Source organism: Suncus etruscus, chromosome 2, assembly GCF_024139225.1.
Source record: "Suncus etruscus isolate mSunEtr1 chromosome 2, mSunEtr1.pri.cur, whole genome shotgun sequence".
Classification (NCBI taxonomy): Eukaryota; Metazoa; Chordata; class Mammalia; order Eulipotyphla; family Soricidae; genus Suncus; species Suncus etruscus.
In genome coordinates this window covers 140,232,723-140,258,397 of record NC_064849.1, presented here as the reverse complement: position 1 = coordinate 140,258,397, position 25,675 = coordinate 140,232,723, and the positions used below count along the sequence as shown (strand labels likewise).

Sequence of the window (25,675 nt, the reverse complement as noted above, 5' to 3'; positions counted from 1 at the left end):
CCTCAATTTACATAACACATCAGCAGTTTATATCATAGTTATAAAATGGTACAACTAAAATTCAAACTCATGAATGCTGCTTCTGTTTTTCTTAATCTTTAAAAAGAAAACAAAAGTTACATCTAAGTTTTTCTTGAAAATCTATGACTAAATTAATGATGAATACAATAGCCACCATTTTATTCTAATCATTTGATCCATGTTTCAGATAAAAACAAAATTAATATGAGCTAAAGGTTTGAGGACTGGAGAGATAGTACAGAAGATAAGGTGCTTGCTTTGCATGTAGCTGATCTTAGCCAATCACTGTTACTACATATGGTCCCTGAGCACTACCAGGAGTGATCCTTGAGCAAATTATTCCAACAGGCCACTGTGATGACTTTTAGGATCTAGAATAAATAGGTAGTAGCAGATACAAATAAACACATTTCATCCCCACACTACATGAAGATTACCGTGAAATTGGGAGTCATAAAGAAGTTGAATTCTACATAGATAAATTTATTTTATTTTTGTTTTGTTTTGAAAGCCTTGTCCTATTAAAAGCCTTGCCCTATTGAAAACCTTTGATTTAGCAGAATCATTACATGTTCACTAGATGTATATTCTTCAAGTACCATGCTTTCTAGGAACCACCTCCTAAAAAAGTGCAAGAAAAAATACAGTGCAGAAGATAGAAGTTGTTTTGCTATTTGTCATGTGTTGGACACTCAGTGAGTATTTGCAAATAAGAGCTAATATTTCCTGAGCATGCAGTGTGTCAGTCTTTGACCTAAAGTTGCAACATGTTACTTCATGTAACTGTCGCAAATACTCAGGGAAAGATAACTAAAGTCTTTCTGATGTTAAGAAAACTGTGGCACAGAAAGTGACAGATTTTTGTCTCAATTCTTATGTTTAACAAATAAACCACTATTGGGGCCAGGACATAGCTCAGTGCAGATTTCATGCTTTATTTATGTGAGGTCCTGAGTTCTTTCTCTGGCAACACCAAATTTTTTTAATTAAATAAACAAATACTTTGTGAAAAACATGCAAAATAATTCTTAGAACTTCTTAAAAAACAGGTAAAATAAAAATAAGTATTTTAATAGACCAAAGTATTTTGATAATAGAATTCTTAGCACACTCCTGACAGCAAGAGATGAAGAAAAATAATTTAGAAAGCAAAATATGTTTTAGCATATTAACACAGTACTTTTTTTTTTCACTATGAAAATTGACTTTGACAATAACATAGTACACACTAACGGCCCAACAATACTTTATGTTGTAATGGCCATTTTTCCATTACAGAATCAATGAGAGGTCTGAGCAATAGCACAGAGTATAGGGCTTGCAGATGGTCCCCGAGACTACCAGGCGTTATTTTTTTTAAAGCAGAACCAGGAGTAACTCCTAAGCACTGCTGGGTGTGGCCCTAAAACTAAAACAAACAAACAATAAAAGAATCAATTTAGCTTTTGGGAGAGGAAGTAAGATGGATATTATCAGTAACTAAGAGAATACAGGATAGATCAAATAAGGCAGGTCTTCAAAGGAAGAATACATGCCATTTAGAAAAATATAAAAATGGAACCTAGATAAATTAATTTTGCAATAGAATTGATAGGAAATAGGAAGGTACTAATACTACTATTCGTTAGTTAAGAGAAAAAGCCCAGACAGGGTGACTCATGGGGCCTAGTAGAATATGTTCTTGTGTCTCTGAGATTAAAGACAGGGTAGCAAGTGGTGACAAACATCAACAATCAACTTAACAGAAGCATAATTTTAATCCATTTCAACATTATATTTTTTTCCTTTAGATTTCAAAACCAAACAATAATCTGTCCTTTTATAACCAGAGTCTTAAAATATCAAAAAAATAAGACATACCTTTTACATTTTGGAGAAACATTTAGAGATAACATATTATTATAGAAAAATAGATCTTTAAAATCATCCATTAGTGGCAATATATCGCAATCAAGGTACTGACTTTTTATGTACCTTTCTAGGAACTAGACTAGACTCTTGTTTTTGTTTTTATTGTTAAGTTAAATTTTATCAATTATTCTACATATATCGGTACCACTTTGTGCTTAGCTGTTTATGGATGATATATTCACATAATTCTTTGCTTTATATGAAGGGTATACCGTGAAAAGCTCCCCAAAATTCCTTTATCCTAATTCCTCTACCCTCTACCTCACCTCATCTTCCCATAAACAATCTGGTTGTTTCTTATTTTTTAGAAATCTTTTCAGATATCCTGCAGTGAATGTAAATATACATGCATTTTCCATTTTAAAAATATTTTTTAAAAAAATACATATTCCTATTTCGCTTGTGAGCTTTGGGTGAAAGCAAAGATGGGCTCAGCTTTAATACAAGAATATTTCCAACTCCAATAAAGTGGTAAATGAAGGTAGAGGAAAGGAAAGTGAATTACTGTTCCTCTCTTTACCTCTCCAAGTGGGCTTTTCCTGAGTGCTGAGTCATAGAGCATGACTCAGTTTTTTACACAGAAAATGGCTGAAGAAGAAGCTAAAGTCTGTTTCAAGGCAAAAAAGAGGAATCAGCCCTCTAAAAGGATAACAGAGTCGCTCATCCTTATCTGCAAAGAAACTCATTCCAAAACCCTCCAGGGGATTCACCAAAACATGAATAGTACTGAACTCAGCTTTTTTCCATCTAGTCAAACTATGATGAAGTTTAATTTCTCACATAAGCACAGAAAAATATTAGCAATCATAATAAAAAGTAAAATTGGATATACACAATAATAAAAGTTAGACAAATGCAATTCTCTCATGTAACATAATATATAGTATATCTAATGTGTGTAAATTAAGATTAATTAGTTCAATAGCTAATAGGCAATTAAAATATCTTTAAAGAATAGAAAATAGGAAATAATTTGTAGTGTCATGAATTTGAACAAGTCACAGCTACAGCTGTGTGCAAGCAAGGCAAGCACCTTCACATCCTGAACTCTCTCTTCAACCAAGCTCTTATAAAAGTTTCTGAAACTACCGAATGTCAGAATTATAATCAGCTAACATGTTCAGTGGTTTCTGGTGAGCTTCTTTAAGAAAAGAAAATTTCATTGCAATCAAAAGGGAACAAAATAATGATAATAAGAAATGAATCCTTAATATATCTTCCTTACTTTTCCCCTAAATTTTGTATCCCATTACAATATCATGTGGAAAATTCACTGAGAAACATATCAAAACTATGTAGTCTACTTAAATATTTCCTTTAGCATGTATTTAATTTTTTATGTAGTATTTTCATTTTAGAGCATTTTAGAGCTATAAAGAATGCTAAGGAGTTTGTGCCTAGCCAGGGAATAAGCAAAGACTGGAGATAAAACAAGTATATTGCAGCCACAGATTGCATCACAGGCTAGGTTCTATGTGAAGCTGGAGGAATATTGTAAAGAAGAAAAGGACCATTGGGTCTTGAAAATAGTCCAAATGGCCTTCCAATAATTCTCAGGAATACCTTAGTGTTTTCCAGAACCGCAGAGTCCCAATAATGAATTATTTGTCTAGTTGGCCAAATATCACCAGGAATGGCTCTCAGGTCCCCTGAGTACTCCTTAGAATGACACTCCTTAGAATGACATGAAAAATGAGAAAAAAATACATGGGCCCAGGGAGAAAGAGTGTTTTCAGTAAACTAAGGAAAACACAATTATAAGGATATAACTCATCCTGATTCGCATCCTCAGGCATTTTGGCTACTCTCTAAGAAAAATAACAGATCCCAAGTGTTAGTTAATCTTACACATCCAAACCCATCAGGGTGACAAGCAAATCGCATACAAATAAGGTAGAATTTTTAAAACGTTGTGCAATGTTCCTCAAATGAATCATCATGAACCACGTTTATATTTAAAAGCTGAAATGCCAAGAAAGAATGAGATTTCTGCTTGAAATGATAAAAAACTTTACATGTAGATGGGGACAGTGGTTTCACAACACTTTGAAAATAATTAGTAGCATGAACTATGCACTTAAAATCATTTAAACGGATCAGAGAAATTGTACAATGGGTAAGGTGCTAGTCTTACATGCAGAAGACCTGAGCTTGATTCCTGGCACCACATATGGTCCCCTAGAAATGATCTTTGAACACAAAGCCAGGTGCAAACCCAAACATCCCCCCCCCAAAAGGTATTTAAACAGTAAATTTTACATTACAGAATATCTTACCAAAGTAAAATTTTTTCAATGATGATAGTAGTTTTTTTTCTTTTAGGCCAATGAGGACATTGATCCTTGTTTAGCAAATTTACCCATTATAAAGTCCTAAGTTTGTTTACAAGTTATTGCCTAGGGAATCCAAAACTCTATAAGTATTTCATCTCTATACCTTTAAGAAGAAAGTAGCAACTACTAAGATGGTTTATTTTGCATTACTTTTGTTGTTTTTTGAGTACTCGTAGCTTAATTCTGGTCTGTACACAGAGTTCAGTAGTCAGGGATTGACCAAAGGTGGTGCTGTGAACCAAACCCAGGTCACCTATGTGTAAGCCAAGTGCCTTAACTGCCTACAATGTCTCACTTGACCACAATTGACTTTTTCAACTATTTTTGAGGCACTGTAATTTACAAAACTGTTCATAATAAAGTGTCATGCACATAATATTCCCATACCATCTGCTAAGTGATGACTGCTTCCCTCCACCATTATCTCATTGCATCTGTCCCACCTTCACCTTTGGTAAACTTGATTCTATAATACCAGTTCTCAGATTCTGGTGCCTTTGGCCATTGTTATTGTTTCTTTAATATATTTCCTCATGTCGTATATAAGGGAGATGTCATGCTGCATCTGTTCCTCTCCTGACTAGTTTCACTCAGCACCATACTATCCAGATCAATCCAAGTAGCAGCAAATTGTACGGTGGAATCTTTTCTTAAAACACAGTAGTTTTACATTGTATGTATGTACCACAATTTCTTCTTGAACATTTTATTTGGTTCCATATTTGGCTACTGTGAGTAATACTGCAATAAACATAAGGGCAGAAATGTCCTGTGAAATAGTGTAAAACCATCTTGTACCCAGAAGAATTCCTTTTTTGTGTTTTTTGTCAAGTGTTAGTTTGTTTGTTTTTTTTTTGTCACCATATTTGTTTGGAAGTAAACTCTCCGAAATTATACTTTCAATAGATATAATAATGATAAGTAATACTAATTACATATTTTAAAATTGTTTTGTTATTTATTTGCAAATGATTTGGAACATCATCCTATGGTTGGAGATAACATATGCGTTTTATTGCAACTTGATACAGTAGTTGGTCATGACATTGATTTCATAATTAGGTAAAATGGAATGATGTCTTCTGAATTTCACAGCAGAGTTTGTAAACTAATAATGAAGTGCTGCTATTTCACAGTTGGAAACAACTATAGTCCTTGAAGGGCATCAAGTCTTTGCAGCCACTCTCATTGAGTCTCATTAATAGAAACAGAAAACTCGGTCATTTACTAGCTGAACTTTAAAAATGCTCAGTCCCTTCAAAACGCATGAACAAGGAAGAAAGCCAACATTACTCATTTAATATAAAGTTTCATTTTTATCTTTTCGTTCAATATTATCATTCATTTAAACTGATCTAGGTTTATTAATCCAATGATCAATTTAATACTTACTCTTGGCAAGATGGTGCAAAGCTAATGACCAACACGATTAATTCCTTTTTCTACTTTTTGGCACTTCCCTCTCATAGCTCTTGCAATAATAGTTGACTTCCATGGTGAAAGCTTATCAAAGTGATCCTAAGCAGATCCTAAGCTGTATCAGATGGGCCATTGGAGAACCCACAACAGAATCCAGAGCATCTCGTTCTCACACTTGTACTCATTTTTCTATACATTCTATAATAGCCACTCTTGTTAGCAATATTCATTTCTGTATAATCTGCAGCATCAATTTTCTAAAACAAGCAAACTAATGAAAACACTTTTCTCAAGGCCATGTTGGTGATCTGGGCTGGTGAGCATTAATAGCCCTCTGTAACTCAATGTGTTATATATTACACTTCTTTCTTAAGGCTCGTAGAATGTCAGACATGGGTTTCTGGCATTTATTGCCTCAGCACAGAATGGTCTAATTTTATCATTCTAGCAGTTTTCCTTTAAAAAAAATTCTTGTTTGATGCCAGTGGATTTTTGGCTTCTACTCAGTTCTCAATATTATACTATATTTGCTCACAGTATTGGAATATAAATACAAAAAAATTTTTCACAAGTATATTTTTCTAAATACATTAGAAGTTTCAGTCACTATACAAGATTTTTGATTTTTAACTCATTAATTTATAATATCTCCAGTCCTTTATTGTAAACTATACACTAAGCCACTCCATAGTTTTCAAGTCTACATAATACAGTTTTTTTTGGGTTTTTTTTTTTTTTTTTTGGAAGCTCAGGGGTTACTCCTGGCTTTATGCTCAGAAATCGTCCCTGGCAGGCACAGGGGACATATGGAATGCCAGGATTCGAACCACCGGTCTTCTGCATGAAAGGCAAATGCCTTACCTCCATGCTATCTCTCCGGCCCCACAGGTTGTATTTTAAATATTTTACATTCCATGATTCTAAGATTAACAAGTAAAACAGTAGACGGTTAAAATATTCCCAAATGATATTTAATATGATAATCTCACTTTTGAAGAATCTTGTGGAAAACATGTACAACAAAATAGATGTCTGTAAGTACTCACTTTCTGTGTGTCATAAATGCTCTATGTATTCGTTACTTATTGTGAATACATATGCACCTGTTATATCTGTGTCAGCAGTAGATGGTGGAAATAACTCTGCCTAATTCACAGAAAGAAAAATTGTATCGCAGAAATTTCATAATTTACACAAACTTTCAAGCTAGTATATTGTAGTGGTGAGGTTAAGGTGCTTATTGTATCAGGGACCTTGCTTTTGTTGTTCTAATAACCCTATATCTTACTATTTGACAGCAGTTTTGACTTCAGAGTGAAGAAATTTAAAGTCACAGAATTGTAGCTTCCTGTTATGACTAAACTCAGGCCACCGCATGTGATGGTCACCTTCAAGGGTTCCCCCCACTTCTCTTATAGGAAATATTTCTTATGGTTCCTCAGGTCTTGCTGAGTAAACCTGGGCACTTTTCCTTATAGAAAAAATGAAACTAGAGATATTTAGTAAAACTTGGGTGATCATTGAGAAAAAAAAATATTTTTGTGGGTTTTTTTTTGGGGGGGGGTCACACCCAGCAGTGCTCAGGGGTTACTCCTGGCTCTATGCTCAGAAATTGCTCCTGGTAGGCTCGGGGGACCATATGGGATACTGGGATTTGAACCACCGTCCTTCTGCATGCAAGGCAAATGCCTTACCGCTGTGCTATCTCTTTGGCCCTAAGAAAAAAAAATTATAAAGAATATTTAGATGTGCATTTTATCTAATAATCCAAGGACCTAAATAAGACCAGGACCTAAAGGAAATGCTTGATAAACTGGACTTGTGGCTCATTTTAAATTTTAATATTAAATTATAATCTCATTTTATCATGACCATAGTGGAAACATCATTGATGGCTTTATGAAATTTTTTGGTTTCTGAGATAAAGGGGCTAACCTGTATGTGAAGCATCTGTGCTTTAATTTGAGATGCTATAAACAGAACTACTATGTCTACATTTAGATACTTTATTTTAAGTAGAGTCTTATGTATGCCATTAAATAAATTAAGCTTTGGGATCTACATGGAAATTACTGACAATTTTCCTGGTAAATCATGTAACTAAAATGTTTTATAGTCGGGCCCGGAGAGATATAGCACAGTGGCGTTTGCCTTGTAAGCAGCCGATCCAAGACCAAAGGTGGCTGGTTCGAATCCCGGTGTCCCATGTGGTCCCTAGTGCCTGCCAGAGGCTATTTCTGAGCAGACAGCCAGGAGTAACCCCTGAGCACCGCCGGGGGTGGCCAAAAAATAAAAATAAAAAAAATAATAAAAAAAAATTTAAAAAAAGATAAAAGTGAAAACAGCTTACATTGTCACAGAAAACTGTGTGAGTGAGGTGTGTGTGCCTGGGAGTTTCTTACATTGCTTTCATATTTAAATTTTGAAAATCTTAAAGATTCTTTGTCAAGGTCAAAAGCACAAAGAGCTAATCAGGGGAATCCCAGAGAAAGCCAAGATCTGAAAATAGTAGATGGATCTCTAGGGACCTGCCTCATTCCTGCTAACTTAGCAGGCTTAGCTTATTGTGATGCTCTCTCAGGCAGCAGAGTCCTTGGAGAAGAAAGGAGAGAAACAAAAGGAAAAGAAAAAAAAAGGTGGAAGGTTAGGGAAAAAATATACTGCAATCTATACAAGAAAGCAAAAAGAGAAGTGGAAGGAAATGAAATAGAATAAATAGAAACTAGTTAGATGGCTAATCAAAAGTAAATGTAAATATAACTAGATACACATTAACTTAACTTTAACACATTTTATATATGTATTTATATATCTATATATATAGATATATATATTTGCTCTGGAGCATCCAACACATTATATTTTTAAATATAACTGGTTACACTTTTTAAATTTTGATGACAATGTTTCAAAACCAGTTTTTCAAGTGTTTATTTTTTTTAAAAAAATCTTTCTTAAACTAATTTTGTGTGAAAATAAAATACATATGTGTTGCTTAAACTGATCCATATCAGAGGTGTATGTTTGAAGTCATAGATGACAGACCAGTCTGTGCTATTTGATCATCACAGTACAAAGTCAGCATTGCTTTATACATTTAATAATTTTAATATATATTAAGCTTATATTTAGAAGGTTAGTGTAGAAGAGTTAGTTTTACCAGTCTCAGAATTGGGGGAAGGGCTTATTTTGAATCATGTAACTCCCTGACTTTTCTACATTTTTGTTAAGTATAAAAGAAGATAATTACATTTAATTATAAAAATTATCAAATGTCAGGCAACTATGAAGTCTTATCTAAAGTCGTTCTTTTTATAATAATATACATGCTTTCTTTTATTAGTGTCTTTAAATTCATATTTACTTTTCATATGTCCTCTAGGTCTCAGAGCTAATTTTTGTATGGTTTGAAATGATTCAACAAAACAGAGAAGCATATCACTCTATAGTACTCTTCGTCACGTACCTTGTATAAGTCACACACTTAATTTTATTTAAATGTCTAAAATCATATTAATAGCTATTTATTTTTCATTATAGCAGAAAATGGTCCCCGTCTACTGGTAGAAGCTGAACAAGCCAAGGTGTTCTCACATAGAGGTGGCAATGTTACACTGCCATGCAAATTTTACCGAGACCCTACAGCATTTGGCTCAGGAACCCACAAAATCCGAATTAAGTGGACCAAGTTAACTTCAGATTACCTCAAAGAAGTGGATGTTTTTGTGTCAATGGGCTACCACAAGAAAACCTATGGCACCTACCAGGGTAGAGTGTTTCTGAGGAGAAGTAATGATAATGATGCTTCTTTGGTGATCACAAACCTGTCTCTGGAGGACTATGGGAGATATAAGTGTGAAGTGATTGAAGGATTAGAAGATGACACCGCCGTGGTAGCATTAGACTTACAAGGTATGTACCTGTAAACCATGTGAAACTTAGAAATAATCATCATTGCTCTTTTTTTCCTTATCATAAATAACATCTAACAATTACCATGATGGTGGGATAAGAAACCCAAAATCGATCTGGGTTTAGTCTTTTACAATCTGTCTTTGATTCAGCTTTCATAGATATAATAGTTATACTCAAAGCTGAAGCCATTCACAAGTAGAAGATATGAACAGTTGAATTGAATGAACAATATTCAAGGTCTGCCTTATGCTATTCCAAATTGAAAGCTCATCATTGGCTTATCAGAAATTCAGGTTTAATGCTTTTTAATTATGCTTCTATAATTATCTGTTTCAAAATAATAGCAAGTGTTGTGAAGGGCATATACTAAATAAAATACATGTGATTGCATTCTGTAAGATAACTGAGAAAACTTAATTTAACAAAAGGCAAAAAAGTACCCTCTAGACTTATTTAAATATTATTGGCAAGAAGCAATTTTCCATAGTCCAAAATCTGTCATTGATCAAATGACATTTGATCAATGATCAAAGCTTTGGGGGTGATATTGAATAATTTATTTCCTAAATATAATATATATTTAGTAATATAAAAAACTAAAAAGTATACAACGGTAAAGTTCTAAACCAAGGGGCCAGAGTGGTAGCACAGCAGTAGGACGTTTGCCTTGCATGTGGCTGACCTCAGGGACTTGATCCCTGGGCATCCCATATATATATTTAGTTACAATACTCTTTACTGCAAATTGGGAATAAGAAAAGTAGGTCTGGGCCGGTGAGGTGATGCTAGAGGTAAGGTGTCTGCCTTGCAAGCGCTAGTCAAGGAAGGACCCCGGTTTGATACCCCAGCGTCCCATAAGGTCTCCCCAAGCCAGGGGCAATTTCTGAGCGCTTAGCCAGGAGTAACCCCTGAGCATCAAACGGGTGTGGCCCGAAAAGAAAAAAAAGAAAAGTAAGTCTATTTTGGAATTGTGATGAAGACTGCGATTAGCACCCCAGCCAACCTGAACACATTTTTTTTATATTATGTGCAATGAAATGAGAAGTAAAGCATTCAATTACAAATAATGCCAGGAGCGATTTCTGAGACAGAGCCAAGAATAACCTCTGAGCGCAGCTGGTGTGACCTCCACCCCACAAAAAAAGAAAGAAAGAAAGAAAGAAAGAAAGAAAGAAAGAAAGAAAGAAAGAAAGAAAGAAAGAAAGAAAGAAAGAAAGAAGAAGGAAGGTAAGGAAGGAAAGGAAGGAAGGAAGGAAAGGAAGGAAGGAAGGAAGGAAGGAAGGAAGGAAGGAAGGAAGGAAGGGAAGGAAGGAAGGAAGGAAGGAAGGAAGGAAGGAAGGAAGGAGGGAAGGAGGAGGGAGGGAGGGAAGGAGGGAGGGAAGGAGGGAGGGAAGGAGGGAGGGAGGAAGGGAGGAAGGAAGGAAGGGAGAAAGAAAGAAAGAAAGAAAGAAAGAAAGAAAGAAAGAAAGAAAGAAAGAAAGAAAGAAAGAAAGAAAGAAAGAAAGAAAGAAAGAAAGAAAGAAAGGAAAGAAAGAAAAGAAAGAAAGAAAGGAAGGAAGGAAGGAAGGAAGGAAGGAAGGAAGTGAAGGTAAGGAAGGTAAGGAAGGAAGGAGGAAGGAGGGAGGAAGGAAGGAAGGAAGGAAGGAAGGAAGGAAGGAAGGAAGGAATGAGGAAGGAAGGAAGGAAGGAAGGAAGGAAGGAAGGGAGGGAGGGATGGAAGGGAAGGGAAGGAAGGAGAGGAGGAGGGAGGGAGGGAGGAAGGAAGGACGAAAGAAAGAAGAAAGAAGGAAAAAGAAGAGAAAGAAAGAAAGAAAGAAAGAAAGAAAGAAAGAAAGAAAGAAAGAAAGAAAGAAAGAAAGAAAGAAAGAAAGAAAGAAAGAAGAGAAAGAAAGAAAGAAAGAAAGAAAGGAAGGAAGGAAGGAAGGAAGGAAGGAAGGAAGGAAGGAAGGAAGGAAGGAAGGAAGAAGGAAGGAAGAAAGAAGGAGAGAAGAAGAAAGAGAAGAAAGAAAGAAGAGAAAGAAGAAAGAAAGAAAGAAAAAAGGAAAGAAAGAAAGAAAAAGAAAGAAGAAAGGGAAAGAAAGAGCGAGAGAGAGAGAAGAGAGAGAAGAAAGAAAGAAAGAAGAGAGAGAGAGAGAAAGAAGAAAGAAAGAAAGAAAGAAAGAAAGAAAAAGAAAGAAAGAAAGAAAGAAAGAAAGAAAGAAAGAAAGAAAGAAAGAAGAAAGAAAGAAAGAAAGAAAGAAAGAAAGAAAGAAAGAAAGAAAGAAAGAAAGAAAGAAAGAAAGAGAAAGAGAGAAAGAAAGAAAGAGAGAAAGAGAGAAAGAAAGAAAAGAATAGAGACCATAAAAGCAAACTTGCTGGGATCACAGAGATCGCACAGCTGATTAGCCTTGCATGCTTCTGACAAGGGTTCCTCAAACTGACCAGGATTAATCCTAAACATAGAGCCAGAAGCCATATGGACTACCAGGTGTGATTCCAAGATCTCAATGTTTAATTAAAAAATAAAATAGGAGGGCCCGAGCAGTAGCACAGCGGTAGGGCACTTGCCTTGCACGGGGCTGATTAAGACGGACCTCAGTTTGATCCCAGGCGTCCCATATGGTTCCCCAAGTCAGGAGCGCACCAGGAATAACCCCTAAGTGTCACCAGGTGTGGCCCAATAACAAACAAAAATAAAATAAAATAAAATAAAACAGAAGGAGCTGGATCTAAATAGCACAGCAGGTAAGGCATTTGCCTTGCAATGTGGCCTAATGGGGTTTGATCTCAGGCATCCCATATAGTCCCCTAAGCCTGATAGGAGTGATTTCAGAGCACAGAGCCAGGTGTATTCTCTGAGGACTATCAGGTTTGGCCCAAGAACAAACACACAAATATATATATATATATATATATAAGTAAATAAATAAAACAGGGGATGGAGAGATAGTACAGTAAGCAGGATGTTTGCCTTGCACACAGCCAATGTGGATTCAGTTGCCAGCATCCCATATAATCCCCCAAGCACCACCAGGAATACTTCCTGATTATGAACCAGGAATAAGCCCTTGAGCATTGACAAGAGTGGTTCCAAAACAAAACAATGATAAATACCTTTGTGTATCCCTCTACCTTCTATGCCTTGTCAATAGAGAAACTTAATTTCCTTATTCTCTTACCACACCTGAGCTTCATGAATATCTCAATATTCCCCATCACATCTATGGAGCTATACTATATATCTTTTATAAAGTTTATGTTGTTACAAAGTGCATTTTTGTGCCTCACTTGTCACTCTTAGTTATGTCATATTTCTCATTCCAAGAACACCACAATATCTCTCAGTTCCTAATGAGACATGTTAATTTTATGTTATGTTGGCTCTATGTAGAATGATAGCTGTAGATGAAAGTTATGACAGTCAATCCTAGTAGAGAAATAATTTTCTTCATTAAAGGTGACTAGAGACAAGGTACAGAGCTTTAAGCTCATAGTACCCAAAGTTTAGGTTAGTTCCACATCTGCAAAATAAGTTTAATAATAGAAAGGTTACTTATCTTTTTTGTGCCTCTACTTCCTCTTTTATGAACTACAAAGTTGAACTCTAATATCTGTGTAAAGTTTTTACTCTACAATTATTTTCTGTTAGTTCCTAAATTTTCAAAATACAGTATTTCCTGATCCAAGTGATATTTTCTGTCTTCCACATAATATAAAGATGATATTTCTTGAAGTTGGGGGTCATCACAGTAATTGATGGTACTAGGTAGAAGGGGGACATGCATGTAGTGCCAAGAATTGAAGCTGAGGGTTCAAGAATGCCAGGCATGTGTTCCGCCACTTAAGCTTTCTCCTCAGTCCCTTACAAGTGTTTCAAATGATCAAAAGGTACTGGGTATAAAATTTAGAGGACTTTAGATATATTGTATAATAGTATAACCATATAAATTTCTATTTCTTTTGTACTTTAAAATGAATAGAAGTAGTCAGGGATTATGGGTCCTCCTTGAAATAACTGACATTTTAGTATTTAAGGTATTAATCTATTTCTGATCAATTGAAGAAAATATAATTCTTTGAGAATAAAACAAAAAACAATTATATTCTCCTTCAATCACTGCCAGAAGCATCTGAAGCACCAACCTGGCAGCATCCCTGAGATCTTCTATGTATCCCCCCAAAAAAAATATACAACCAAAAAAATTCACTTCTAATTCGTAGTCTTCCCTCTTATCTCCAAGTTACAACATTATTATAACATACAGGTTTCCTCTGCAGCTTCATGTCATATTTTTATAAACACTTATTCACATATCCGTCTCTACCTACTAAAGATGATCTACTTGAGTCAAGGACCAAAGCAAAGTTAGTGCTCAGTAAGAAGTCTACAACTGAGTGAGTGTTTTAAATAATGGCTTTAAACCTTCAAATTCAATAGATTGTGTGAATATAATAGAGGGGCCATGGAAAAATCACTTTTATTTTAAGAAACAGCTGTTTTCTTTGAACCGTAAAAGGTAAATCACTCAAAGGGAAAAAGGCATGACAAAGCAGGAAAGAATGTACACGAGTATATAGAAGTAATTCTCAAGACCTAAAATGTAAACAAGATATCATAGATGACATCTATGACCCAGATTGTTGAATGATCTAAGACCCAGCTTGGCCATAGTGTGGAATAGAATATGATGCACAGTCAGCACTTTAATTTCTGTATTATTTCTCATACCCAGCCAATCTTATTTTATCTTTTCTTGATTTGCTCTTATCTCTACTGCACTGTTTTTAAGAAAACTTTACAGGATTGCACTTTATCCACATATTCTTCAATTACAGCTAAACATTCATTTTTTAATGAAATTATAAATATACATATATATGTGGCTAACCACGATACTATCATTAAAACTTGAGGATCCTTGACTATTAATGTACTAATCAGAGCATGAAGATTATGAGTGACTTTATAATTTCTAGTTAGTCTATAATAACATTCAAGGTACATCATATTCTCACAAGATTGTTAATGCTACAGCAAATTTATGTGTCAAAAGAGATTCCTATGGTTATCATTTTATTTACTTTTGTTCTCATTGCTAACATTTTTTTAAATTAACAGTTCAGCTTTTCTATGAGATGGTCAATCTACTAGGAAATCTTTACTTAAAACCCTTGTTAATCTTTTTTAACTTGCATACATAAGGTAAAGGAGACAAAGCAAATATTTTATAGTTCAAAATGTTTTTTAATTTTATGTAAACTGCCATTCAAACTTTAATTGTAGTATATCTTTGATTATACTCACCCAGGAATAACAAATTAAGTACTATATTTTTCAAAGAATTTCTTCAATTAGGAAAAATATATAATGAATATGTATATAATATATGCTATATTGTCATATATTATGATATTATATAGACATGCATGGACTCTGCAGGAAAATATCACACTTGAAGCCTCTATCTTAGTATATTAAACATAACAACTTATTCTAGTTATGTCTTAGAACTGTTATTTTTTCATATTAATTCAAAACTTGCAAATCTTTTGAAAAAAACTGACCTACATGTGATTTAGGATTATCTTTGGAAACATAATTTTTTCCTTTAGGAGATTGTATAAAGTAAAATCTTTGGTAAGTGTAATTACCTTATTGCAAGAAATAGCTTCCAACAAGAAATATAGTTGATATGAATGTGGGCAAGAGATGGATGTCAGAAACTCATAAAGATTCATTTTAGCAATATAAATAGTTATATGGAGAAAAATGATACTGTGCTTACATTGTTCCATTGATTTAGTTTTTCTTTAGAGATAAAGAGACCAAATATAAAGACAGCCTGAGCATCTTCAGAAATAAAAGAGTATTCAGATGTGTTTAAAACACTAATTGGCATTATAAAAAAATATGAAGGAACAAAAAATATGTTGCCTTATCTTTCCTTTTTCTTTACTTTGAGGAGTTACTTAATTTTTTAAGCCCTATCTCTATCACAGTATCAAAACATTTGTGGTTAACAAATGAATATTTGTCAACAACTATGATAAATCAGACTCTTGCAATTACAAATCTTAAAAAAAAAAGTTTTCAAAACTTTTGACCAATAAACTCACATCCTTTGCAATATTCTTTTTTATGCAATGTATTATTTCCTTTGTAATGATGCACACCAACACTCAACATAAGTAGAAAATTTACAATTGGGGCTGGAGTAATAACACAGTGGTAGGGCATTTGCCTTACATGCTGCAGACCCAGGACAGACTCGGGTTAGATCCCCGGCATCCCATATGGTCCCCCCAGCCTGCCAGGAGTGATTACTGGGAGCAGAGCCCAGAATAACGCCTGAACACCACTGGGTGTGGCCCCAAACCCCCCAAAATTTACAATTATATATTTGCCATATAAATACAAATAATCATACTTGAAAATAGCCATATACTTCCTATCTCACCCATGAAAGTCTAACTTTATCTTTGAAATGCTTGCTGAATCCAACTGCCATTTGCTAAATAATACAGCTTACTGGTATCACATCTTTGTCCTTAGAACCAAGAAGTTTATACAATTTTAGTATTAGATTTTAAAATATTAACTAACTGTGATATGATAAAAAGAAATTAACACACTTGTAGATACAAAATGTCATTGCTTACCTTTAAGAAACATTTTATAGTTATAATTTGTACACCACAGTGAAACCTTTCAATTTGCTGATTAATATGTACTTGAAATTTATTCTTTCCAATATCATGATAGATTCATTAAAATTTGGTAAGTAGGGCCAAAAAGAATATGGCAAAGACACTTACATTGCCTGTAGTTGATTAGGGTTCAGTCCCTACCTTTGCCTATGGTTCTCTCAATATTAGCAGGAGTGATCCCTGAGCAGAGAGCCAAGAATAAGCTCTAAGCACATAGGTATGGCCTCCAAAATGGATAAAAAAGAAAAATTGTTCATTAAATTCTCTGAGTTAATTTAACAACAACCAATTTTTCACCACTTATAGCTAAAATATATAAAAATTATAATACAGTTTTGATTAAACTTTAAATTATTTGCATGAAGTTATGTGAAATTTTAATTAAATTTAAATTAAAACATAATACACTGAACTTGGAACAGAATTAATCCTCTTTCAGTAAAATTCATCAAACAACAAAAAATGAATTATTTTGAAAATGTCTACAATGATCTTGAGAGTCCTTCAAATTTATTTCCATGAATTTAAACCTGAAAGTTTTTCTGGGTTTTGAAAAATTATTACAGCGGTAGAGCATTTGCCTTGCATGCACCTGACCTGGGACAAATGCAGGTTCAATCCTCAGCATCCCTGAGCCTGCCAAGAGTGATTTCTGAGCACAGAGCCAGGAGTAACCCCTGAGTGTTGCTTGGTGTGGCCAAGAAATAAACAAACAAATAAACAATAATAATAAATAAAAAATAAAATATCACACATTCTCCACTGTTATCATCTTGTCACATTTAAGAAATGGCACATTTCAAATGTTTTTTTTTTTTCTCTCACAAATCAAGATAGTTTAAGGGTTTTGTTTGTTTGTTTGGTGGGTTGGTTGATTGGTTATGTTTTGTTTTTTACTTAAAATCTAACTGTCAAGGAAATCTTTATAGGATAAATTAAATAATTTTCTTTTCACTAGCATTTCTTGGATTGCCGAGGGAAGAAGATAAAAGCATAAGAGGCCAGCAAGAGCTGGTTCTGCTACTTCCCAGTGCTTAGCAAAAGCCTGGGCATAGCTGTTCTTAAACACTGTCATTGTCAGGCTTCTTCATCAGAACTGCAGGGAACAGAGGCAACCAAGAAAGTCTTTTCCTCCCTCCTTTTTGGCTTTCACTCAGTTTATTGATTCCTTAGCCAAGAACCTGAGAAGGCAGGATGAGATCAGGAAGCCTTCCTGGACCTCTGCCTCCAGTGAATGGTGCCAGTTGGACTGCCCTAGAGGGACAAACATGTCCTGCAGCGGTGTTCAGTGGACAAGATTTGATTTAAGTTATTGAAATTTCTTGTAGAGTCTTCCAGGACAGCTTAAAAGAAAACGTTTTCTGTGCACTGGTTACACTCTTAGTGAATTGGTCAATTGTACATTTCACTTGGATAGGGCCTGTAGCCTCATAGAAAGCACGTGATGCATTCCACAATTTATTGACAAATTACTGTGTCAGTGGGACAGCTTTTTCCATTTTGAACCATTGCACACTGACCAAAATGTGCTGCTCAAAATGGGAATGGAGAGTCTATTGTTTCTGTCACCAAACCTGGTGACGCTGCTTTATTTGTGTGGCTGATGTTCCTTTGTCTTCTTGAACAGGTGTGGTTTTCCCTTATTTTCCACGACTGGGTCGCTACAATCTCAATTTTCATGAAGCCCAGCAGGCTTGTTTGGACCAGGATTCCGTGATTGCTTCCTTTGACCAGTTGTATGATGCCTGGCGGGGCGGACTAGACTGGTGCAATGCTGGCTGGCTCAGCGATGGTTCTGTGCAATATCCCATCACAAAGCCCAGAGAGCCCTGTGGAGGCCAGAATACTGTGCCCGGAGTGAGGAACTACGGATTTTGGGATAAAGATAAAAGTAGATACGATGTTTTCTGCTTTACATCCAACTTCAATGGTAAGATATGAACCAGCTTGATATCTTTCCTACTATTATTTCACTTGAATTTTAATCTGGCCTACTTAAAAAAGCAAAGATTAAAATGCTTTGATTTAGAAAACAAACTTTTTAAAAAGCTTTGGAAACTGCTCTAAGTGGAAAACATGTGAAAGGTTCTTTATTCTTTTAATCTACCAAAGTCCAACATAAGTGCTCTTTTCCTCTGTCTTACAACTTAGTGTATCCAGTTTTTGTTATAACCTGTGATATTGTAAGGTTTATGTCTTACTATCAGAGCTGCTGTCACTATTTGTCCTCCCTGGGCTATTTTATTGAGCTCTGGGTTAAAGAAAAGGAAGCCTCTATGCCATGCTCTCTACTAAATTGCATGCCTGATTATTCAGAAATGATCAGCAAAGCACAGGATAAAGAGCAAGCTAGTTTTCTCTCTGATAATGAAGTACATAAAAATAAAGAGCGTTTGGAGGCCTGAGTGGTGGTGCGGTAAGGTGATTGCTTTGCTGGCACTAGCCTAGGACAGACCCAGTTCTATCCCTTGCATCCCATATAGTCCAGGGGCAATTTCTGAGAGCATAACCAGAAGTAACCCCTGAGAATCACCGGTTGTGCCCCCCAAAAAAAGAGTAAAGAGTTTTCCAGAAAAAAATAAGAGGAAATTATGGAGTGAAGGCAGAAGGAAAGAGATCAAAGTTGACTCAGTGTTGATGATGATTCATTGCTTTCAGCACAACTCCCAATTTAATTTTGCTCTACCAGCTACATAATTTGTAGGGCTAGTACAAATTAAAATGTGAATTTCTGCTCAAATATCATAAGAGGATGAAACAGAGACCAAGTATATATAAGGGGTGTGGAGAGATAGTATAGCAGGCAAGCTTTTGCCTTGAAAGTGGTCAACCTGGATTTGATTACCAGTAACCGGCCAGAATGCTACATGTGCAGAAAGATAGGAGTAAGCCCTGAGCACTGCCAGGTATATGCCCCCACCCCCCCACCCACCCCCAAAAAAGGTTATATGTGATATACACACTTATTAAGCAAACCTTGGTGCTATCAGTTTATTGTAGTACCCTGGTGACTTGAAGAGTGGGGGTGGCCAGCGGGAACTAGCAAGAAAGAAGGCATCAACAAACTGGATAAAAAGCCAAATAGCAAATTTTGTTTGGATTTGTGGGTTTTATGATTTCTGCTGCAATTACTCCATATAGGTATGTATGTCTGTTATAACCCAAAAGTAGTCATAGGTGATATTAAATTTCTGTCATCTAATAAAAATTCATTCAACATGTGCATTTATAGCCTGCCAACCATTGGAAGATATGCTACAACTAATTCTCTAATTAATGTTTCAGAGTTTTCCATCCTTTCTCTAAATTGCATCATCTTAGTCTTAAAACAACAACGAAAGCACATCGAACATTAGTTTGTACTTCAATTACCCACATTTTGTAGAGGATAAGGGCACATCTAGTTTCCATGTGTAATAAGATCAGAATGATTATATTCTATTTGGTAATAAAAATCTGAGAAAATGTTCAAGTTGTAGGCAGCCTGTTATATTTTATTATTTGATACATATCCAATATTCATGTAAAGGAATTTCAATGATTAACATTTTTCAATAAGTTGTGGAAATGAACCTTCTCTTTCTTCTAATTAAAAGATGGTTAGAGCTCCAACAGAGGAAAGTTGGAAAAATAAATTATTTCAACCTCTTTGCTGCTGAGCAAACAGGCTGAGATTACATTCTAAATCCATATTATTTATGGCAAGTGGCTTCCTGTAGTTTTTGCATTTCTTACTGTAGCCTTTGAATAAGAATAATGTCTTATTGATACCTGTAATGAAAGAGCTTGCGGTTCTTTGATTTTTTTTTAATGGACTTTTTTATGTCAGTAATGTTTTGATCCTTTCACATTCAAATTTTGCCTCTCCAGAAACTTGTGCTGAGGTTCAGTTTGCTACTACTAGAATTTAAATAGCTCTTGCTTTTAACATGAAATTCTGTCTTCTCTTGTGCCACAGAAGAGCCCTTTGAGCCACTAATTAGCGAACAGAAACTGTATTTGTCATTTCCCTTTGCTCCCCCTCAAAAAAAAAAAAAAACTACAAAAGAACCATATTAAGGAGCAAGAAATAAACCGAATTTAACAGAGCATGACCTGGGGCACTATATTTAATAATAGAAGATTCTATGTTCCCCACACTCTGCAGACATTGCTCCATCTTCCCTTTTCAATGGAGATACACTTCCATTTCCCCTGCTGCCATTTCTATGTGACATTTCCTCCCAGACAAGCCCATTGACCCTCTCTTCTCTCTGCAGGCCGGTTTTACTACCTGATCCACCCAACCAAGCTGACCTATGATGAAGCGGTGCAGGCCTGTCTCAATGATGGTGCTCAGATAGCGAAAGTGGGCCAGATATTCGTTGCCTGGAAACTTCTGGGATATGACCGCTGTGATGCGGGCTGGTTAGCCGATGGCAGCGTCCGTTACCCCATCTCCAGGCCAAGAAGGCGCTGCAGTCCCACCGAGGCTGCAGTGCGCTTCGTGGGCTTCCCAGACAAGAAGCATAAGCTATATGGTGTCTATTGCTTTAGATCATACAACTGAGCGTGCACACAAGAGCACCTCGGTTTTAAAGTCATTAAGAACATGTGAAGGTTTTTGTGTTGTTTTGTTTTATTTTTCAATATGAACTCATGCAAGTTACCAAAACTGTGATAACCCTTTTTTTACTTACTGTAAAGTCATTTTCATAAAGACCAATTCATTAATTTGTTTTTGTAAAGCTATCATTCAATATATATTATAAATTAATATAATTTTTAAGGAAGCGCTACATACGGAGGCTTTAGAGCCAAACTGTTTAGGCTATATCATCCTGGCCAAGTATCCTTTCATGAATGGAGCATGCAATAGCTTGAGGATGCTAGTATAAAAATAAGGAAAGTAAAGCTACTCAGAGAAGCAGCTCCACAAGCACAAATTTTACACCTTTGTACAATTTTGAAATGCAGTACAACAGACAGATTGGAGTAACAGATTTGAAATAGCGGCTTCTTTACATAAGCCACGAGTCTGAGAGGTTACACAAAACTGTTTCACGTGCCAACAATCTACATTTTTCTAGAAGTTAAATATTCAAACCTCCAAGAGAATGTTCTCTTTTTAAAATCCTGCCTTTTAACCAAAAAAGAAAATTCATACAGACTCAAGTGCAGAGTAACAAGCACAGATTAAAAACTCCTAATAATCCCATTTGTATTAAATCCAAATAAGCAAATAATATTTACTCTATGAGAGACTCCTACCTTCTTCTAATTATAATTACACACACCTGAGAAGAATTGTCTTATATTTTGAGTAGCTTTACTGAGTTATATTTAAATTCCACAGGCCATTTGCTAAGCAGCATTTAGCATCTTTACTCAGGGCAGTTATCTAGATAAACTGCTGAACAGAAAAATTTAGCAGCTTGATTTTATATTAGCCTATGAAATGTTATTGTCCTATAAAATAACTTTAGACTATTTAATACTTCCTCCTTATTTACATAACATTAAAAGTTTAAATCATAAAAGGAATGAATGCTACATATGTGCTTGATCAAGTTATAGAACCCAACCTTCAAAATCTTTATTATTTCAATTTACATAGATACTAGAAAGCCCAACTGGTGCCTCTGCTTGGGGTAATATATCAACAAAATAGTTTTAAACCTTCCTCAATAAGTAAATATGGTCAATGATTCACTTTCCTGCTGGTCATCTTTAGGCCTAAATGAAATGCTGAAGCAGTTTTCAATGAGTTTACACTAAAATCTTTAGGGTTTTAAATAAAAGGATAAGGCCAGCTTCAGAAAAACAACTTTCCACAATAGCAGCTGCAATGATAAATAAAGCTCCGTTTTCCTATATTTTTATGACTGTTGAGACCCCACAGGGACCAATATTTGTATTCAAATTACATTTCATGTTTCAAATTGTTTCACAGTGAGTCCTAATAAATGGGATTTAGTATAATAATCCAAGTATGCTTTCATGAATGTTTTTATGTAGATTTTCCTCTCATAAACATGAGTTAATAAATCTATTTCCTGATTGGTTTTGTTTGCATCTAAGGCTCTGTAATAATTCTGATAAATTTACTCTTTAAATGTAGAGTTATATGTGTGGAAGGTATAGAACAGTTGGAAGTTTGTCAAAGTATAACTATACTTACATGTTATATCTAGATAGTATTATAAATAAAGGTAGATATTTCTTTTATCAAAAGCATAGCTGAGATTTTTCAGATACCTTAACATTAAAAAAGATGACAATGTATGCATGCACATTTTATAGTAGGTTGGCTGTGCAAATTGTATGAGAATATAAATCCAAAGATGTTGTGAGGGTTAAATCAAACTCTACTGTTAAGATAAAGTGATAACTTAAAAAAAATTTCGTCTTATCTAACATAAGAAAATAAAATATTTAAAGGGGCCAATCTCCAAAGTAACAACTCTTACACCTCAAATATGGGGTTGGTTCATTGGAGGAAGCCCAAACTTGAATGATTATTACCTACATTAAAATTTTTATTAGAAATAAAGTGGAAACAAATTTTTATTAAAGCAGATATATAATTTTCAGGTATTGCCACAGAACTCTGCCTTTATAATGTTAAGCATAGTAGAATTGCTTAACTTTTGAATACTTAACTAATAAAGGATTTGGTGCTGCCCAAAAATCTCTGGAGTGACTGTTAGCTTATTAAAATCTACTGGTTACACATCATATCTCCATGCTAATTAAAATACCCTTAATGGAATAAAAATATTTTTATCTTCTTATTTTCTCAAAATGATGAGGTGCCATCTAACCCTATAGACTTCTACGTGAATAAGGATATTTTAATATTCTCATTATACCTTTTTTTGTTTTCAAAAAAGTACATATTTCCTACTGTATTCCCTAAAATATCTAACTAAATATGTCTAAAAAGAAATTAATGCAAACACAATTCCTAATAAATCCAGTAAAACCCTAACTAATCAAAAATTGCTCCTCACACTTGGGTTCTAAGACAATTTGAGTGATGAGATAGGAAACGGAATAAGAAAATATTCTTTTATTTTGTTCATCATTAATTCATATTTTTCATATAAGAAACAAAGTATACTTGCAAAGTTCAGAAATACTTTGAAATCCTGAACAAAAAGACACTGCATATAAGAAGACAGTGTAAGTATGGAAACAAGTTACATCAACACTGGAAGCCATCTTTCAATAATTGCTGCCATATTTTCCACAGTAATTTTTAGTCAATTATGATATTTGTAAATTTAAACTTTCTCTCATAGGAAGGGGGCCGGTACCTATAAAAATTATTTTATGCAATAATATAGTTGCTTATTATTTTGGCAATTAGAAGTAGCCTCAAAAGGAAATTCCAATTTGGTTGCTGGCAGCCATACTGAATTCCTTGATTTCAATGGTCTCAATGAGTAGCTGACCAATAAGGAGGGGAACATTAAAAAATAATTTTCATCATAGAATGCATAGAGAATGCTGAATGAGTAACTGATAGTTTTATTAAAGAATAACTGTATCATAGCTCACTACTGCCAGAGCAGCAATGGTATAGAGCAAAGGAAATAAAAAATAAAGGTCACCTGATTAAAGAAAAATTGGTATTTGAAGGTATCTAATACTGACTAAATGCAATTATGAGGAGAAAACCCAGTCTGTATTACAAAAACTGTTATTTTCTGTAAGATACAATGACCTGGTAAACAAATATTAAAAGTCAATTTTGTGTTACTACAGTATCTTTTGATTCTTCTGGGTTATAGGATCTTAATGATTATTCTTTGCCAAACTATGAAACAGTTGAAAAATCATCTGACACCCTACAGATACAATTAAATTCAAATTATAAACACATAACAATTTCTATGTCCTGGTATTTTTTCAAGGTTAAGGGAATTGCTAAATCAGAAAAAAAGTACTATCTTCAAATCTGTTGCCTTTTTGTTTGTTTTTATATAATTCAAACATAAAGTTTTTCTCACCAAGTTAGCAATCCAAGAAGCCTGGTATTATTAAGATCAACTTGGTTGAAATGCCTTTTACTTCTATTGTTAGTACTGAATTAAAAGTAAAATTTTCTTATCTTAGTAAATTTCTTCTATTTCTCGAATAACAAGAGACATCTTTTTTTAGTTGTTCATCTTTATATAGTTTGTTGACATTCCTGGTAGGTAGAAATTAACTATTGGGTACAAGAATCTTGCTGATTTAATGAATGAAAACACACCTCTAACAGTTTTAGTCACTCAAATTGTGACAGAAAAGTCACGATTCTCTGACTTTGTCAGAGATATATAAATAAATATAAATTTATAAATTTATATTTATAAATATATATTTATAAATATAAATAAATATAAATATATATTTACATTACATAAATTTATATTTATATTTCCTTGATATACATTAAAATTGAAGTATCTTAAAACAGAAAGCTCCTCCAAGGACAATAATAATCAAATTTATTCTCATAAATTCAAGTCTTTACACAAATGAAGATTATTGCAATAAAATTGATTACTTTTTTATAGTGTAATTGAGTATAAAATATATGTTTTGTGGATAATATCATAGTGCCATGTGGCCAGGAAAAACCCTGGAGTTCTGGAGGAAGGAGGTAGAGGGGTGCTGGGTGACCCATGTCCCGCACCACTTCCTAGGCCTGGTTAAAGAGGCGTTTAGCATGGCGGAGGGTTGCCAAACACCATGCTGGGAGAACCTCCCGGCTCCCAGGAAGGAAGGAGATCCTTCCCGAGATAGAGGGCCGGAAGGTCAGAGCCCCCACCCCAACCCCTCCCTTTGGAAGCCAGGAGTGATTTTTGAACGTCTCCATTGTGTGGTTAAAAAAAAAAAAAGCTAACAAGTAAACAAAAAAATGTGAGACTCAGACTAAAAGAAGAAAAGGCAACACAATTCTATTAATATGGAAATGAAATAAATAAAATAAAAATGAATCAGTAAAAAAATAAAAAAATAACTCAGAGGGTTGGAAAATAGTAGAATTAGGACCCGAGCAATGGCACAGAGGTAGGGCATTTGCCTTGCAAGAAGCCAGCCTGGGTTCGATTCCCGGCATCCATTATGGTCCCCAGAGCCTACCAGAAGCGATATCTGAGTGAGAGCCAGGAGTAACCCCTGAACACCACCGTGGGTGGCCCAAAGTAAAAAATACAAAAACAAATTAAATTTAAAGAATTGAAGGCCCTTGTGGAGCCAGAGCGATAGCACAGTGGAGGGAATTTGCATTGCACCCGGCCCACCAGGGACTAACCTGGGTTCAATCCCTGGCATTCCATGTGGTTCCCTGAGTCTTCCAGGAGCAATTTCTGAGAGCTGGGGTAGGAGTAACCCCTGAGCATCAAGGTTTGGCCAAA

General features: G+C 34.8%; 1 protein-coding gene across 1 annotated transcript in view; it reads left to right on the top strand.

Moving 5' to 3' along the window:
* HAPLN1 (hyaluronan and proteoglycan link protein 1) overlaps window positions 1-21,717 on the top strand; it is a 33,318-nt gene extending 11,601 nt beyond the window's left edge. Inside the window, exons 3-5 of the mRNA XM_049766177.1 lie at window positions 9,225-9,596; window positions 17,914-18,216; window positions 20,546-21,717. Coding sequence (XP_049622134.1) covers window positions 9,225-9,596; window positions 17,914-18,216; window positions 20,546-20,835 — 965 coding nt within the window. The 3' untranslated portion in view covers window positions 20,836-21,717. The remainder of the gene's footprint in view (window positions 1-9,224; window positions 9,597-17,913; window positions 18,217-20,545) is intronic.
* The last annotated feature ends 3,958 nt before the right edge of the window (window positions 21,718-25,675 follow it).